The 19,418-nt window shown below is 47.0% G+C and overlaps 1 protein-coding gene across 2 annotated transcripts in view; it reads left to right on the top strand.

Moving 5' to 3' along the window:
* Nucleotides 1-19,418, top strand: part of GABRQ (gamma-aminobutyric acid type A receptor subunit theta) — a 74,494-nt gene that overhangs the window by 39,304 nt on the left and 15,772 nt on the right. For both annotated transcript variants that reach the window (XM_037408558.1, XM_037408559.1), the window contains exon 4: nucleotides 11,547-11,767. In XM_037408558.1, coding sequence (XP_037264455.1) covers nucleotides 11,547-11,767 — 221 coding nt within the window. The remainder of the gene's footprint in view (nucleotides 1-11,546; nucleotides 11,768-19,418) is intronic.

Genomic DNA, 19,418 nt, shown 5'->3' with positions numbered 1-19,418 from the left:
AGGAGTCTTAGGGTCTTCAAGTGCAATATGCAGTTTTTCAAACTGCAGGGCTGCTACTCTTTACCCTTAGGAGACCACCCTTGTCCTACCTGAACCCTATTGCCAAAAATATATTCTGCTCTTCTGCATTTCACTACCTTATCTGCTTACTCCCAGTTATCCTTCCTACATGACCAAACTTTGCTTTCTACAGCAAATAAGTGCCATTCTGACCTTTTGGTCAAGCCAATCTGTGCCAGCCTAGTTGAGGTGATTGTTCTGCCCAGGACATGTTAGTCACCTTACATCATTGAAAGGATTTGTTTGCCTCTGGCTACCTCCTGGGAAATGACATCTTTATGGCAATTTTCAGAATCTGGAATATCAAACCTTCCTTCTCTAAGTCAAGTAGTGTCTTTAAATCACTGTGTGCCTTGATATTGTTGCAGAGAGTCTGTGGTTTCAGTGCTCAGAGGTGTACATACAGCATTTTATTTTGCCATGTAAAGTAGTAATACTGCTTCATTCATAACATGATTCCCTACCTATGCAGTCGCAAACTGCATTGCTGGTCTTCGCTGCCACGGAGAATTAAAAGCCCTATTTATTTATTTATTTATTTATTTATTTATTTATTTATTTATTTATTCCCCCCAGGGAGAAAAATCTTTTCTGTTCATTACACGTTAAACACCTGCCTAGAGACATGGGGGCTGCAAACTGCAACATGGAGGCAAGTTAGCATCAGTGTCTTATTTTTACAGATAAGAGAAAATAAAGCATAGGTGAAAGTACCCAAAGTCCACAGAGTTATCACTGGGTGAGCTGGAATTGATACCCAGAGGTGTTTTCTAGAGTGGCTAATTCCAATGGGCTACTAAGCCCCTTAAACTTTTTCCTCCAGCCTTTCTTCCCCCGATCTCCTGTGTGGAGGGCTGCAGAACCTCTGCTGCTTGGGGCAGAGTCTGTCTGGATGGGTGTCCAGTAAAACTCTTGGCAAGGTGAAGAGCAAGTTTCATTTAAATATAAAAAAGGTACAGAGGAGTGAAGAGTTCTGGGAACGTTTTGGAGATTACATTTTTTTGTTACCAGGTTGCTCCTGCTAGAAAGACTATTGAGTTTTAACGACTTGAAGTGAGCACCTGTCAGCAACCAAGGGTAAGAAAGTCACTATAGGGTGAAAAATCTTCGAGGATATGTGCAGAGGCTGTGAAGCCTCTTTGATAAGGTTTAGGGAGCATCGCTGGTCTTCCAGCATCACTTTCCCCTTGACATAATCTAATTTTCTCTCCCCATCCTTCTGAGGGCTTCAGAAACTGATATCTTCACTAGTCACTGCTCAGATGTCTCACTCAAATTTAATTTACTCTAATAGGCTAGTTGTTGCATGTTTAATTAAATACAAAGTGATTATTTAAAATGCTTTTGAGCTGTAATGGCTGTATAGTAGATAAGTCCATATGTGTATGCAGGAGGACACTTGCGACGGGCTGTAAGACAGTAAGGGTGGTGCTAGGAACGTACAAAAATAGTTGGGAGAAGCTAGGTGGGGAGATGGGAGGTGAAGAGGTTGGGATGCAGGCACCAACACTGACCCATGGCAGCGGTGTGCAGAAGGGAGTTGTATAGCATACTGGATTAGAAGAGACAAATGGTAGAAGGTAAAGACAACCTTTCTGAAAGCACCATGTTTTCCTGTCATGGGTCAGCAGAAGCCTATGGCACCATAATCTGTTTTAAATTACCAAGTACTTTAAACCAGAAAGCTTGTTGTAATATAAGCATGCCCTCAGACTCCCTTTCCCAGCTATGCGGTGCATGATCATGATGCTTCTCTGAGACTCCACTGAGATAGTGCATTAATGGTTGTGTAGCTCACACTGTGGTAATGGGTGACCTTGTGCATACCTAGAGGGAGGTTAAGAGAATCAATAGAAGGGGCTAAGTTAATATTTTGCCTTGAGTAAATACAGTAAGAGAGAGCTTGATGAAGCCGTTTGGAGACATCTGATGTACTAGCAGAACACAAATGTAAGCAATAAACCTTTCAGGATCTCCAGGAAGGGGAAGAACCCATGTCATTCCTGGGACAGACTTCACTTGGGAAAACACACATTGTGCTTCTCGGGGGGGAGATGTTGGCTTGCTGCCCTCCCTGCACTATTGCAAGCCAGTCACCCTTCTTAACTTGCTATTTTCCTGGAAGAAATTACTCAGATGAGGACCTGAGCTCCCTCCTTGTTTCAGTGAGCGTGTTCCCTGTTCTTAGCTATCCTGGTACTACAATCAGTCCTTACCAGTTCCCAGACCATCCAGGATGAGAGGATAGTGTAAGCACCCTCCCTTTGACTTTCTGCCTGAAAACTGGTAAAATTCATGCATCGTCTTTTTCTAAACTTAATGTATGGCCTTGCTTCTCTGGCCCTAGTTGGCTGTCTGCACAAAGCATGCCCTCCTGTGCTGGTCTGGCATGGGAAGGTAGAGGAAACAAAAACTAGTTTGACCCTTTCTTATTAAGTGGTTCCTCTCTGGGAGACAATTTCTCAAGTTATGATGAGGTTTGGAGTGAAAGCTATGCAGAAATGGGAAGGTCAGGCAATCCTGCTTTTGAGGGTAGAATGGGCTCTGGGTTTTGTCCAGCTACTCGTTCATGGGGAACAGAGGGAGGAGGCTAAACCAGCAGAAATGGTACGCAGTAAGTAGCTCACAGATTTTCATGGCTTAAGAATAGAAACTGCCTGGCATTGTTTTCTAAGATCTTGCCTGAGGAAGATGTCATGCTGCAGGTGGTGATTTTGGGATTGCTGCCTGTAACACTGAACAATGTTGCTGTTTTGCATGTGCTCATAGAGCAGGTGATAGCATCCCTGTGCCTATCAGTTCTGGCTTTCTCCTCTTGACCTCTGCTTCCAGCATGACTGAGGCTGTTAAGCAGATGACTGTAGTGCTGCCTCCTGCTCAGACAGGGCATTGATATACGCGTTTGAAAGTCTGAAAGCTTTGTCATGAACACATCAATGCCCCTTTGGCTTATGACCCACCTGAAGGACCAGCACCAATCCAGGTGCTGCAGGGATAGGGCACAGCAGGAGAGAAATAGGGCGACGAAGTGACACTTTACTTGCACACCCCTAGCTGTTGAGGATACAGCTGATGCCTGTCCCAGTTTCTGGACATACATTCAGCAATTAAACACATGCAAAATACTACAAAAGTAGATCAGCGAGGGGAGCATCTCCATGCAAAGTACTTCTCAGGTCCTAAAGAAAATGAGTTCAAGAGCACAAAGACCTGCACCACAGTAGGGCATAGAGCTTACCCCAGAAGCCAACCATTCCTGTCCCCTGCATTACTGACAGAGAGATTGCAGGTGAAAGGTGCTTTTCCTGATCCCCGAGTTAGTGCTGGCATCTGGTTATTCAAAATAAGGGAAGTGGAAAAAAGATTGTTGCTTTCTCACCTGCTAAGCTGAAAGGTAGGGAGAAGGGCAGTACCTAAAATTGTTGTCACTTTATGTATAACAGTTGTCATGCAGAGCTTCAGATTCGTAAAACTGGGCACAGCCTTGCACCAAAAGAGAAAATTAAAAGCAGTATTTTGGCAGAATACCCTCCCCATGAAAAGTACAGTAAGTACAAGAGCAGCTGCCTCCTGCCCTAAGCAAAAGTGAGAGTCTGAACAGACTTTGTGCTGTCTCAGAGCTGGAGAGACTGCTATCAAGTATTAACTTATGTCAGATTAACTGGTGCTCGTTAAGGTCTGGAACCCATTGATTTACCTGTGTGGTAATGGAAAACCCCTTATTGAGGGCAAAGTGGTTTTATTAAACAAGCTTGCTAAGGAAGAACCGTGGCTGTCTTGCTCTGTCCTTCCTGTGTTCTGCTGTACATTTTACACTGCTCCAGTTCTTTGCAACTGATTGCAGGCACATCCTTTCTCCTCCCCTTAAAAATAATTCCTCTTATTTCCCCTACCCCCTCCTTAAAATGAAACATACTTGAGGACTACTTTGTCCTTTACTTTCTCTCCCAAGAATGACAGGAACAGGAGATGGTGTTTAATCATCAAAGAAGTTGAAGCCAGCAAACTGTTCATTAGTCTCTGGCAGTGGCAGCTTGGCTTTTACTAAGTCAGATGTTCCATTTTTTTCCTTCTCTTTCTGAAGCATCTTGGCTTTCCTAATGTTCTTTTGTGATCTTGGATAAGGAGACCATATGTCATTTGCTTTTATGGGGAAGGACTTTTATTTGGTCACTTCTCCAAACAGAGGTGCTTTATCAAAGTCAGGGTGGAGGGGATATGGGGGGGAAAAAACCCCAGTCAAGTGGCACAGCTAGTGCTAGAGGCAAGCTGCAAAACCTTGATCCATCATGCCCAAAGTCATACAGCAGCAGAAGAGCAGTGTGTACTTTCTCCTGCAGAGAAGTTACTGCTTCCAGCACATTACAAGTGCTTGGTGATACACAACCTCCACTAGCAGCCTGGAATAGTCACCTTCACTTTCAAAGCCCCTCCAAAAGGTATCAAAGTCATTTGTCATCCACGTAAATGGACTAGACACAGGAGACATCCATGTTACCAGAAATACTGTATTCTGAGCAAAGATTTGACCCTTTCACGTACATTATTCTTTCCATTTCTAATCCTGGCTTCTGAGTCTAGTGTAGCTCCCGATGAGCATGCACACTTGTGCCTCTGGACAAGTTTAGTACTGGGGACTCTATAGGTCACAGCACAAAGGAAGAAGATCTGACCCAACCTGCCAATGCTCTGCACCTCCCAGGAGCGGTGCTGAGGGTTTATGAAACAGCCTGCCCAGGAGGGATGCTTCTGGTGACTTTCTACTGGAAGATGGAGCTTCTGCCTTGCAGCAGGAAAGTCTGTGTCCTTGGGCTATTCTTTCCTGTTAGTTCCTTCCTTTTATGTCTTGGACTGTATTTTCCGCATTAATGCCTAGACCTTCCAAAATACTGTTAAGCTCCTGACTTCATGCTTTTGTAACAGCAAATTCCACAGGCTCTGTGGAAAGTTATTTCTGTTACTTTGTCTTCAGTCTGTTCTTGTGCAACAACCCATTGCAGAATGTCAGATACTGTCATCATATGTCTCTGTTCTGTTTAACCTATGCAACTTTTCTCCCCCCTCTGCCCCCCCTCCTTGCTGCTTTCTGCCTTTGTCAGAGCCTTTCTAGTACTTTTGAGAGTTCATGTAGTTATTTATTATTTCATGTAGTTTTTTCTGCTCAGTAACCCTTAAGTATCTAAAAGGGGGTGGAACCCTGTAAGCTTGAGTAGCATAGGGTTATTATTATTTACTGACTTAATGCAAGCACTACAGGGAATCAGAAAAGACTGAGACTGATTGGTACTTGTTTTAAAGTGATGTAAATACAGTGAAGAGCTAAACTGTGGAACTCACTACCACAAGACTGCAGATGCCAAAGGCTGAATATTCTAAGGCAAATTTTCAGAAGAGAAACTGAGTATCTTCAATTAAGAAGGTACCAGCTCTGGCTCAGGAGATCCTTAAGCTTCAAATAGCTGGAGAATTAAGTACCACAACAGAGATCCTGTTTTGCTTATATTCCTCTCTGCTATTCTCTTTACTGTTATTGAAGAGAGGATACTAATGTCGGAAGACTTTTGGTCTGACACAAGACAACTGTGTCTCCAAAATCAGCATAAGCATACTTGTAAGAAAACCACTTGGGACATATACCATGTTTGTGTTCTGCGTGCTGGCACAAAACTGTGTGGAAGAGCAGCTTTTTCTGAGAAGAGGGGGTCCTAAATTTTGGACCCCTTCTCTCACTGCAGGGAGCAGAAAGGGACACATGATGCTAGCCTCCAAAGGGGCATCCTTGCGCCCAGGGACTCTAACAGTGTGTGCAAAGGACTGCCTTAGGTGGCTTTCTGGTTAAAGACTGCAGGTGCTCTCTGCAGAGTGCTGCCCTTGTTACCGAGGTGCCTTAACTGGCCTGCTCTACCCATTGCTGTTCTTAGATCTGTAGACATGGAAGTAAAGGTTCCCACCCTGAACCGACTCCCTGTACTGTTGTGTCCCTTGGCGGTCTGGGCACATCCCTGCACACTGCTCAATGTGCGTGGCTGGCCCACAAGCAACTGGCCACATGCCCATGTCCTCACCTGGGTTGTGGTGGCTTCAGATAGTATCTGCTACCCCTAAGTGCTCCAGCATCCTCCTACCCTCCAGTCTGTCAGTGTTTCGGTGGCAACCAACTTGTGCTTACAGTGCCAGGAGTGACCCACTGTCCTGTATTAGTTCCATTTCCTGGACCCGTGTGTCCTTTCACTGACTTGGCCGCCCTAAACTTTGCCTTCTTCTACACAAGTGGGTTTGTTCTCATTAGGCTCAGATCTGGCATCCACCTCCTGGGACTTTTCTGCTCCAAGAGATGGCTTTGGTCTCCTCTGACAGTAGGCTCATTTCTGCTCCCAGGCTGCGCAGAGCCAGCACAAGTGGGGAGGGGTCCAGGATGAGTACAAGTTTTCTTTCTAAGGATCGGTGAGCATTGCACTCCCAAAGAGGCTCTGTGAGGTGGAGGGGCTCATATGGTAGATGCTAATAAAGGTGTTTGGAATATAAGCCCGTGGAAATCCATTCCTGAATTCATACTAATGGTGCCAGCTTATTTCCCTTGTGCTGTGCCTCAGCTGTGCTCCCTTAGACCTTACCTACCCTGTCCTCTGAGAAACTGGGGAATCCCTGTGCATGCCTGACTGAATTTGCTGCCTCTGGGGCTCTGCAGGAAATACCCTCCTTCATCCATGCCCCTCTCATGTCAATATTTCAGCCTTTCGCTGTTCAGTCCTCTCACAACATCTTTGGTCTGGGGTCTCTGCTGAGTTTCGGGAAAGGCTGTAATTATCAGTCTCTTCCTCTCGTCTGGAGATGGATGCTAGCAGCCCTGTTCTCGGTAGCTGGTAGGGTGCACTGCCATTTCAGCATGTGAGTTCCTCAGGTAAGCTCCCCTTCCCCAGGGATTTTGTGGATCTCCAAGCGAGCTGTCCTCCCTCCTCACAGGGAGGCACCTCTGCAACATAGGCGTCTGCCAGTTCCACATCTTGCTCTCACCTCTGTTGTATATGCGTCACACAGCAAGAAGGGGGAGAGAGAGAAAGAGAGCAATGCTTTTGCAAAACCTGGGAGCGGGGGAGGCAGGGGGTCTGGGACTGACAGCTTGAAAGGAGCTGCTCAGCAGAGCAGAGCGAATGGAGGCATGTGCAGGGGGGGTCCCACAGGGATGGTCATGCAGAACAGCTTTCCAGCAGGCTCAGGTGCCGCCTCAGCTTCGTGAGGGGCTGAAGAGGAGCTGTAGAGCTGAGCGCAGTCCTGCACGCAGCTGGGCCATGAGGTCTGCCTTGCAAGGCAGGGAGGGCAGCACAGCGGTGCTACGGTGAGTAAAAAGGCTGGAAGCAGCATTAGAGCTGTGCAGCTTGTGAGCTACTGGGTACCGGACTTCTGGGACAGAGCAAGGGATCTGGCCGCTGCTGGACTAGTGAGATGGGGAGGGAGAAACAGATTGTTTTGGAAAACACAAGCTCTTTTAGTCTAAGCGACACATGATTTGTAGGTCAATGAGACTCAGCAGGGCTCATCTGGGTCTGAAACAGGCTTTCCCCTTGCCAGTGCTGTTCATTTCAGCTTCCCGCAGTGGGATACTGGTCAGGGTAGGTACAGGTTGACATGGCCAGTGAAGCTACCGTAGCAAAGCCTACCCAGAGAAAGTTTGCAGGTATCCTTGGGAAGCTTGTTTTTCCTGGGAGTGGAAGACAGGACTGAGTGGAGACACATAACTTCTGGTCACATCCACCCTTCAGAAGCCCCTTTCCCTTGTCCTAGCCTTTGGGTTGTTTTTTTTAAAAAACTGAAATCTAAGTTCATACTGAATAATTTCCAAAGGTCTTTGCAGTGCAACCTGCACAGAGTTTCTGATGAGAAGTGGTACCTCCCTTCCTCCATGCTTGCCTCCCCTTCCATGGTAGCCACCAGATGAAGCAGGAGGTTGCACAGACTGGCCTGCAACATGCATGCTCCCTCCAGCGTGGTCCTGCCTTTTCTCTCCAGTGCAGCAGGTGTATCTGGCAGGGTGAGCTGGGAACTCTGCAGAGCTCTCCCATCCTAGCTGCAGCAGTGACCGGCCTTGGCTAGACTGGCCACACCTGAGCATTTTATGGTCCTCCAGAAAGACCCAGTGGAATCTGTAACAGGAAATTTGGAAGCATTTTTATTGCTACTGGAGCTACACTGGTGCAGTATGGAAGAGGGTCTAGGCTTCTAGTTTAAAGGCAAGTGGAAAATCATATTTGCATGCACTGTCTGCTTGCTCCTCGAGCAGCAGCAGTGGAGAAAGCTGCTTACTGGGTATGTGTGCATGGAGAAAGCCCCCTTGCTTATTCCTAGGACAGGCAGTGGGGAAATTCTGCTGTGTTGTCCTGCTAAGGTGGTTCAGTGGTGAGCTGGAGGGGTGTATGGGCTCTAGGTGTGTTTGGTTTTGAAGCTTAACATTGAGCCTGGTAAATGGGACAACTTTCTATCTGCTGATGATGCTGGGAAACCCAGCTTGTGGTGTTACCTGTGGCATCAGCAGGCTTGTGAATGTCACTGGTTACTGGGAGGTTTGGGAAAGCCTCATATTAGCTGAATGACAGATAAAACCCTACAACAAAGGGATTGTCGTTCAAGACTTGGAGGAAAATCAGCTTCATTACTTCTGATTCCTGAACTTATGAACCACTGCATGCATTGACTCCATCTGGCCATTCTGCTTCTGCAGAACGATGTCACCCTTGGTCATTATTTTATATGCCTCTGAAAGGAAGGCTATGATTAAGATCTCATCAGCTCTGGCCTGGAGCCTGGCCAGGTGATGATGTCAGGGTGTCACACAGGTACTTCATAATTGCCTGACCAGGCTATGGGGCTTATAGGGGAAGGAAAGCTCACTGCTTTCTCTCCTGAGTATTGGTCCCTCTCATTTGCTTTAGTGGGCCATATCAGTGCTTCATCCAGACCCCTGGTCTGTGCCCTGTCCTCTCCCAGGGGCTGGAGGCAGAGCACCCCTCTTCCCCATAGCTCAGTGCTGTGTCCATCAGTATGTCAGTGGTACTTGTTCTCCCACAGAGGGCTGAACTCTGTGGGGTGGACATTTGTCCTGCTCTTTTCCTTCTGCCCAGAAATCCTGCCCACTGTTCAACAGCGTGATGGGACAGGGAGAGCAGGAGAATGAGAAGTGGAGCACAGGAATCAGCAGAGAGAGGGGCTGAGGGAAGCCTCAGGCACTAGATGAACCATGACTATCAAGTACTCTGGATTTCCATGAGGATGCCCAAAGAAATCTATTGTGCCAAGAAGCCTGGGAAGATTGGGAAATGGAGCTCAGCCCAGGGCTTGACTGGCTGTTCTTCCCCAGAAAGGTCTCTGCACCTAGAAGGTGAATTTCTTAGGTGCTAATGACTGTTCACTTTGTAAACAGCTTGCCTTTTTTGTTTTCTGAGATCAGTGCCACCTCTTGTCTGCTGGTGCTTGAAGGCTAGCAGAAGCCTGCAATGACAGCAGGGTGGCCTGGTTAGGGGTGAGCTGTTGCAGGGCTCTGTCAAGGATTAGGAAAATGCAGGTCAGTGAAGCAGCTTGCCAAGATGTCCGGGTGGAGTTCTCAAAGGGGGAGAATGGAAATGATGCCTCTGTAGCCAAGTTTCCTACAGGCAGGGGAAGAATCTGTCACCAGGGAGGATAAGAGGCTCCAAGAATCCAGGAGCTCTGCTCCTTTATGCTCTCACTGCAGTGCAGGTCCAAACACCCAAGGAGGGGTACCCCAGAGAACATTTTCCTTTGCAAGGTCTTAACCAAAATGAAAAATGTTTGTGCCCCTGAGAGATGGACTGTGAGGCTTCTGAGGCAGGAGTTTAGCAGTCCTTTAAAAAGCAAAGCAAAACAGTTTCTTGGCCAGAAAGCTGTCATTGTGTTTTTGTTCTTTTCAATATAACACACAAAGTGACAGATATAGCTTTTGTATCTAGTCTACACCACAGATTTACTCTGTGACCTTTCGGATATGCATGTGGGTCTAGATTTCTGAATCATACTTAGATACCCGAAAGCTGGCATACCGATAATGTGGGATTATTTGAGCTTGTTTTCAGAGGTGTTAATCAAACCTGGCTTCGAATGAAGTCCGTGGGAGAAGACAGGCAGGCAGGATGCCTCTGTGCTCAGCCCAGATGCTAGTGCATGAGCAAGGTCATCACCAGCCCCTTGCGCAGAGCTGGAATTTGCAGAGCAGAAATGTCCATCATGCAAATCAAAAAAGTCAAGAGGATTACTGTGGCACTGTAGGTATCTGCTTGGGTAGAGAACGAGTCTCTGGCCCCATCTGTTCTAGATCATTTGCATGCGTTTGCAAAAATGCTTTTTATTTAAGGGATTGTGAAAAATCACTGACTTCTGTAAGGCCACTGTCAGCAAGGCTTGTGCCCATTTCCTAATCAACATCCTGTTATTTTAACGCTAGCTATTTTACCCTCAAAATCTTGGATCCTAGCCTATTTGAGACCTGCTCTGAGAAGGTTTCCTGTCATTGGTGTGTAGAAGACCCCTTCCTGTACCACTCATTTACCTGAGAAGAAATGATCGTTCTCCCAGTACAGTGCCACAGTAGTGTGCCTCTGAACAAGCTGATGGGGGGGCTCTGGATCTCCCCTGGATGGTGCTGTTACTAGCCAACAAGTAGGGTGGTTTCTACAGAGCTACAGCTGTGGGCCACCAAACAGCCCTCCCCGTCCTCTAAAACATGCTTGTCTTGGCAAGTTTAAGTGTCAACTTTTTACTATTGAAAAGGAGAGGAGAGGGAGATATGTATGGCATTGTGCTGGCTGGGGATGGTGAGGGAGCTGCCCCTTTACCAGTGGATCACGCTCCACTGATGACAGATTTCCTCCACATATGTCCCTTCCTGAGAATGTGAATGAACTCCCGACTTAGCTCATATAACAAGGCAAGTGCTAATAGCTTGTCACGGCTGGCCTGGGTTGGCTTTGAAACCCTGGCCTCGAGGTCAGATTCTCCATGTGCCCTTTGGAATCTCCTGAATTTCTGCTCAAAATAAAATTGGCTTTTACCAACTGCATGGTAACAAGCAGTGGCTGGGCATTGTGTCCAGACACCTTGACATGATTTAATTGGGAGATCAGTCCTTGAAGTCTTTGGCGTGGTGTAGCCCACTTGCTTGACATCCCTTAGTGCTATCATAGTCCTAACTACTACTGGTTTTGCAGCCAAACTCTAAGCAGGCCGGGACAATGTGAGTGGGATGCAGTTTTGCTTTGCTGGAGTCATGTAATGCCATTTTGTCACCTGCAAGGCTCAGGATTGTTTCCATTTTCCCAGAAAAAGCACAGTGCCCCCCAAACTGGTGGAGGTGTGGACCCAAAGATTTTGATGCCAAGGAATTTGGAGACCCACCAAAGTCTTCGCAGTGGCAGTAGTGAAGGGATGGAGTAACATCCCTACCCTAGATCTGGGCTGACTTTTGCACTTTTCTTTCCCAGGACTACACCATCACCATGTACTTCCAGCAGAGCTGGCGGGACAAACGCCTGGCGTATAACGACCTTCCTCTCAACCTGACCCTGGACAACCGGGTGGCTGACCAGCTGTGGCTGCCGGACACCTACTTCCTGAATGACAAGAAGTCCTTTCTGCACGGGGTGACAGTGAAGAATCGCATGATTCGGCTCCATCCTGATGGGACTGTCCTGTACGGCCTGAGGTAAGTCTAAGGGTAATCTTTGTTGGTTGTAGTTGAGAATGACACATCATCTAAACCTCCTCCATTTCCAAAGGTATTCTGGTAAGGCAAGGAATCGAAAGCCCCAAAGATACTCAAGTGTTGCAGTTTTAAGTATCTGTTCTTTCTCCAAGGTGGAAATGGTTTTCTTCAGGCCTCCAAAGTTTCCTTTGCTGCTATAGTCAAATATTGGAGATGGGAACAGTGTGCTCTGAGTATTTCAGGTCACTGTCATTCATGTTGCATAACACTTCCATTTGAACGACTCATTTTCGATTGCTTATAATTTTCTGCAAGTTTGGCCTATCGAGATGAGACTTTGTTACTCTCGTATCTAAGGCTGAACTTCTGTAGCATTTGAATCAAATCATTTTAGTCATTTTTGAGTATGAGATAGGAGGCATGTTTTTGTACAGTTAAAAAAAAAAGTCTCTTTCCCAGAACGATTCTGACGATTGAGGCTTGAAAGTTGATGTTTGGTAGGGGAATGGTTCTCAGTGAGGAGGCTTTTTGTGGTGTCTGGAATAAATTAATGTAGGGACACGAGCCTTTGAAAGTGCTGTGCTTGTGTGCAGTGGCAAAGGTTGGCTTTACTGTATGATCTGGATACGTGGAGATGCCAGGGTAGGTAAGAAAGTCAAATGGAGGTGGGGCAAAGGCCTGAAAGGGAGTCTGTGGCTGTAGGTAAGAGTGCAGGTTTTGGATGCTGTAGCTGAAATCTAGGCACTGATTTTCCCAACCCTCTATTTGTCTGCTTTGAGCTTTTCTTTTCTTTTCTTTTTTTTTCTTTTTTTTTTTCCTTTTCAACTACCAAAATTCACAGCTGGCTTTTTAGACCTGCCTCCACATTCACAAATGATTGCGATAGCAGCTCTGGGCTTACATCCCAGTGCACCAAAGGAGGAGGAAAGACCTTTCTCCTTCAAAGAAGGTACACCCACCCTTCCCATTTACAGTATCAGCTCCTCTGCTGTTTCGTGTTTTGTGGCAAAGTCTGACTTGTTATGATTTTTTTCCCTCCTATTTAAGTAGCAGAGCTGTTTTGGGGAGGGTAAGGCTGGGTTTCGGCATAGCAAAGTAGGAAGCTGCCCAGGGCATCATCCTGCCAGGGCAGCCAGGTGGCTGTGCCCTGGGCTTTCCCCGTGCAGAGCTCTGGGAAGCCGAGGGAGCAGCAGTTGCTGCTGGTGTTGAGGGACAGGCTGCAGTATGTGGGGGAATGTACGTGCTACTTTTTCCTTTGAACTAGTGGATGCCTCTTGCTCCAGGCCAGGAGACAGCAAAACATGCAACAAGCCCAACCTTGTGACTCTGTCCCAGTTCTTCCCCCTTCCTTCCCGGGCCAGGTACATCCATCTCTATACCGTGGGCTGGTGCTGCTTGGTTGATACTGCCAAGGAGCCCTGAGCCAGCTCTACTGAGCCACCAGAAAGAGAGCAGCCTTCCCACAGCTGACTACCCCGAATTTCCTCATTGTGTTAAAACAAGAGTGAAGGTTAGGCAAGAAGGTGCTTTCACTTGGGGTAGGTAGGAGTATAAATTCTGCCTGTTGGGAAGGAGTGAGCAAAGAGTGCTGTTAAGCTCAGGCTGCTCTTTGCTGCTGAGCCAGCCCACCTGAGCGTAGAGCTGCCTCCCCCAGGCTGGTGGGAAATCTTTGCACACACCTGCATGGCAAAAGAAGAAATGCTAGTATATTTTTATCAGCTGCCATTTAGTCAGCTCAAAAGAGCAGTGTGAACCCTGCAGCACAGGTGACAGGCAGTAGAAGTCCTTGAAGGGTTTGCACTCGACCTGGCTCAGGCTGGGACACTGTGCAAGCACCTCCTGGATGTCCCTTCCCGTCCCCTTCCACAGGGCCCAGCAGAGCAGGGAAGGGAGCTTCCTTGCATGATGACCTGTGTAAACGGGTGAGATGAGGAAAATTGCATCTAGGCCAAAAGAAAGAAAATGACAGCTGTTTGCCCCTGTTATTTCCAGGGTGATAGTAAGAGCTGCCTGTGTTGTTTTAAATCTTGGCTGGTTTTCCTCCCCTGGAGAAAATGGCAATTGCAAAAATGAAGCACTGAGCAACTGAAGCTCCTGTTCATGAGCAGTGCCTCAGGTCAGGGCGGCTGGCTTTTACTATCCTGAAAGCACTGGGATTTTGAGGGACAAGCCAGGTGCCCTGAATGCTTAAAGTCCCTCTAGCTTTAGTCATAGTGGTATAGACAATGATTTCTTTAGGGCTGCTTTATGTACTGAGTCCTGCACCTGCGATTTTGCTGACAACAGAAGTACTCGGTCCAGTTTTGCAGGTGCAAATAACTGTGATCCTATTCAAAAATATGTAGCCATGTCCACAGTAGGTGTAAGCAAGTAAGAAAATAGTCACTCAGTATTCATCTGTGCTCCCTTTATCTTTGTAAAAATGCACCCACGTTTGTCCTGCAAAGAAAAGTGTGGGTCCTCTGTCTTTTGAAGCCTGTTCTTGTCTTTTCCTGCGTTTTTCAGAAGGATTCATAAAATGGAGTTTCCCTGATGGAAGAAAGCCAAAGGAGGAGAATTCTGTTTCTTTTCCTTTGTTTGTCTGTTTGTTTTTCCCCAAGCAAGAAACCACAGCTCTGCTCTTTCTCCTGCTACCTTCTCCCCAGCCAGTTCCCCCTCCTTTGAGCTTATCCTGTAGCAAAGTGACTCAATCATGCTATTTGGGGCACAACAGTCATTTTTCTTTCCAGCAGTCTCTGATGTCAGAGACCGGGAGGGATGACACCCTGGCAGGGCCCTGTCTTCAGCAGGTGTTCAAGCGACCGGCAGGATCAGCTCAAGCGCTGGATCAGACCCCAAGGTCCAAGTGAGCTCACACGGAAGTCAATGGGTATTTTGTTTCTGACTTCAGTGAGAACAAGATCAGGCTTCAGATAACTTGTTTGCGCGAGTGAATGAAGCCCTTTATTCCTCTGCTCCACTCCATTGTGCAAGTTGTGTGTCAGAAAAGCATATGCTTGGTTTTGGTAGAATTAGCAAATTAATGGATGAAGGGAGTGCGGCAGATGTAATATAGCTACATCTTAGGAAAGCGTTCGATACAAAAGCTTACTCCAAAATTAATTCCCACTGGGCTCAGATTAAAAGCTGGTTGCCAGGTCTCCAACAAAAGGAATGCATAAACAGCAGCAGGCTGCGCCAGGGTGGCAGTGCTGGGCTGCTGCAGGGCTGGAGTCAGGACTGGTGTTCCCTACCCCCTTCCCAACGACTTAGCAGATGGCATAAATCCCAGAAGGCCAAAGAGGGGCCTGGAGCCCAGATCCAGCCCAGAGGGCACTCTCATCTCTGCAAACACAGAGCAGGATGGGAGGATGCAAACCTGCAGAGCTGACAGGGTGTTTAAGAGGTGCAACTGGCACAATGGTGCCTGAACTCGCCTGGCCCCCAAATGCCTTGCGGGGATTAAAAGTGCTTGGGAAGCACGGGAGGGCTGGTCACCCTGGGCACGTGGCAGGGAAGCACTGGAATGATGTGGAAAAGCTGCAATATGAAGGGAGGCTGAAAGTAGCTACCCACAGAGACAAAGTGATCGGCTACTGGGTAGTAGAGGGAGGTGGATGAAATAGTGAGGAAGAGCTGGATAGTACTGGCTGAATTGAATGTATTTATCCTCCTAATGGCTTTTTGTCAAAAACTGCCTTGGTTTCATCAAATTTTAAACAAAAAATTAGGGCAAAATTTTTCATTTAAGAGAAAGCATTTCAGAGAATGTTGATCTTTCACTCCCAATATTATGCAGAGAATTTTTCACTTAAGTCAATATTTCCCTCACCATTTCAAGCTGCTTTACTACCACTGCTGATGTATGAGTAACAGAGAGAATCATCAAAGGCTTTCTCTGGACCTCCAGAGACTGTCTAGTCCACCCCTGCCACAATATTCAGTAAGCTTTACATTATCCCACATACAAGCTATACGTTATGGCCTGAGATTTTTACTTCCTTTTCTAGACCATGTAGCATCCATTTGGTAGTGAAACAAGTTGACACTTTTCAAATGCTGATGTCATCAGTGTTTTGCTATCCGTTTTCAGAGACCTAAAAATAGACACAACTGTAACAATGCTGAAATTCTCGTATGGTAATTTGATATCATATTTGAAACCAACTTTAAAACATCCTTCTGGGAAATCTTGAAGCTATTTAATTTCATTCTAATTAGGGACAAAACCGGATTCCAGCAACACAGGTGCTTTGAGAAGCCCAGACTGCATCCCTGAGCTCTCTGAGAGGGAGCGGGTGGGCTGGGATGCTGGGAAGCAGGCGTGAAGCCGGGTGGACAGCAAGTGAGATGCAGTGCCTGGCTGGCAAGGAGCCCAAGCAATGTAAACTGAGCAACTAAAAAACTGCAGAGGAATTTGATGACGGAGACTAAATCCTGTGCAGAGAGAATGAGGAATCTCCTCCTGTGAAGGTGGTAGTTGTGGTGGGGAGCGTGTGCATATGTCTTGTGGGTTTTTTATTCCTGTCCACGATAGTCAACTGCAATGAGATGTGTTTTAGAGGTGAAGCAGTTTGGATGCATGCAGAGGCGCCAAGGCATAGCGGGGCTCTGGGCCCAGGGAATGCTCTCCTGGGGAAGCAGACCCCTGCTGTTCTCATCAGTGCAAATACCTGTTCAGTGCTTAGAGCAAGGAGGAGAGAATTGTCATACTTCAAACAACTCACAATTTTTAGTTTTAAACTGAGAAAAGCTTTGCTTTGAGAAAAGTATCTGCTTTGGAGCACTTAATTTCTGCTTTTCCCGGGGTGAGTTTTGCCATCAGTCAGCTCCTCTCTGCAAGGTAGCGGCTCCTGGGGGACATCAGCCCTCGCATTGCAGCAAGCTGCTGCTGACCCGCTTGTGGACCTGACCTTGTTCCTGGGCAAGGCAGCAGCTAGAGCACCACTTCTAGCTCACCTTACACAGGGAAACAATGCAAGCTAACAGATGTACGTCAGGCATCTCACCCACTCTCTCATTCAACAGCAGGTACACTGCCAGAACCCCCCTGCCACCCTGGTGTGCAATGCCTCCAGGGCTGCCCTGCCTGCTCCCAGGGGCTGGGACTCCACTGGAGTTCATCACAGCTCCCATCTCCAACCTGCCTCTTGATCAGCACCCAGCCCTGTCTGCATTACATTCCCCAGGTCCCAGTCTGGGGTTATTGGGTTCTCCAGCTTTAAAACATCCTTCTGGGAAATCTTGAAGCTATTTAATTTCATTCTAATTAGGGACAAAACTGGATTCCAGCAACACAGGTGCTTTGAGAAGCCCAGACTGCATCCCTGAGCTCTCTGAGAGGGAGCGGGTGGGTTTCTCCTACTCCTGTCTCACTCAAAGCCTGCTGTTTGCAGACATATCCTTGTTCTTGCGATGGGTGTTATTTGATTTTCTGCAGAGAAGGTGTCCTGATGGGTTAAGACAGGAGTTTTTTCTGTACTGAGACCACTGAGCAATTTTCCTCTCCCATCTTACAGGCCAGAAGGGAAGGAATCCATGATTTTTGCTTCCCCTCCCTGAGAGAGGTTTCTCTAGAAATGTGAGAGATTATTCAGGCTCTACCCTAGTAACTGTGCCTGCTCCCTCTGCAAGTTAGGCAAAGGCAACAAAAAAATCTCTCCTTTGGCAGCTCGGGTGCAAACAGTTGGGCTTATGTCCATCCAGCTGGTCCTGCAGCCTTGTGCAGCTCCTACCATGGAGCTCTGCTTTGGGCCAGTTCCTTAGCACAAAGATGTGGGGGCAGAGAAGAGTTCGTTAGGTGGGTGAGGGAAAATGAGAATTTAATTAGGAGCTCAGCTTCCCAGTTGAGGTTAAGGACAGATTGCCTTCTGCATTTTTGCCTTCTAGGGCTGGGATGAGGGAATTTAGCTGGAAACATTGGAAGGAAGCTTAATATGGAATTTCAGAATAGTCTTAGAAGCTGTGGAAGAAATCGGAGCTCAATAAAACAGGATAAAACAGTGTGCCAGAGCTGCTTCTCCATCCTTAAATTTGCAAGAACAGAGGCAAGCATCACCAGGGCCTACATCTATACATTTGACTGGGTCAAGGAGTATCCACAAACAGCTGACTCCCACTGCCTCCTTGAAGATCACCGAAGCAGCCTGCATGCCCTGAACCCCTGGCTCACCCTGGCAGCACCTCTTAGTCTTCCTGCTTATTCTGTCCCAGCCACCAGTCTGAGCCCATCCCTGAACCCTGTCTATTCTTTGCCAAATCCCGCAGGTTTAAGTTGTAGGTTACTGTTTTATTAATTCAGCTTCATCCCAGCCCGATGCTGTTGAAGGAAGAGACCTTCTGCTCCATTAAGTGCAGATCACTGTTGTCTGGAGCAACAATAACAAACTAATCTCTTTTTAAACATGTTCCACTTGGGTCTCTCTTGTCCCCCAATCCAGCTGACAACTTGCAGACACACACTGCATTTCAAATAGAATAGAGGCAGGAGAGCAAAACCTTGCAGTGAGGGCAACTCTGCCTTGTACTCTCTCAGGGTGGAAAAATGGTTGATTTAGATGACTGGTAGCCTGAGCACTAGTTTAGAGGAGCACGCTTTTTTTTTCCCCTCCCCTATCTGAGTGCAGTGCACACTCTTATTTATCAAATGATGCCTATGCAAGCACAGATGCTTTTGGAAACAGAGTGGCCTTAGCAGGATTGTGCCAAGGCTTATGGAGTCAGTTTTAGGCAAAGAGACACAAGGGGAAAATATTCCATATCCCTGCCTTTCTCTGGGCTCTAACATGACCTCCAGGAGTCTGCAAAGATCAGACCATGTTAAAAGAATGGCAGAATTCACCATGGATTTATAAATCCCTTCAGGCCCTTGGAAGTTTGTGCTTACTGCTAGGCAGAAGGTGACATTTACCAGCATGTTTTTATGACTGACTTTGAGAACGTACAGAGTAAAAATTCAGTTTTGGTTTTTCCCCATGTTCAGCAAAACAGCAGTTTTGCCTCTTTCTACTCTTAGTCACCAGAATTCCCTTATGAGTCTAACTTGCCCCATGGGGTGAGCCTGCACAAGTCCTGCGAAACACCAGGCTGCTTCCATCCATTCTCCTTATTGCTGCAAACTGTTGTGAGCTCCGAGAGTCTGTATCCCAGGGGGACAGGAGCATCTTCAGCATCTTGGGAGATCTGAAATCCAAAAAGTTGCAACTGGCAACTTAAAAAAATGTTTATATTTTGCTATGAGATTGTTTGTGTTAGCCCCTGCGTAATGACGCTCAATCCGTGACTGCAAAATTGGGTAAGTGCCTGAACTGCTAGCTCTGTTTTCCCTTGAATTAAGAAAGTAGTGGTGGGGGTATTTGTGCTATACATCTTTTCTCACCCATACTGAATTTTAGGTAGCATCCTTGAAGCCAAAGATATCTGGGAACATTCTTGGACACTGGATGTCAGTGGCCTGCAAAATCAGTTTTTTTCCTGGGTTTGGTCTGTGTCCACGAACGTTGTCCCTTAGGCATTTCCCAGTTAGAGCACGGCAGAGGATGGTGACCATTCTCAACAGGCATTTTGCGCATGGCCAGACCCTTTTTCTGGAGGGTAAGAACTTGTAGACAAAGGCTGTTCCGTTACCAGTTGACATCAGCCCTAGAAACCAGTGCCAGGCACGTTCAGCTTT

This window comes from Falco rusticolus, chromosome 14 (assembly GCF_015220075.1).
Source record: "Falco rusticolus isolate bFalRus1 chromosome 14, bFalRus1.pri, whole genome shotgun sequence".
NCBI classification, from domain to species: domain Eukaryota; kingdom Metazoa; phylum Chordata; class Aves; order Falconiformes; family Falconidae; genus Falco; species Falco rusticolus.
Note: the sequence above shows the minus strand (reverse complement) of the source record. Positions and strands in the feature narration are given on the sequence as shown.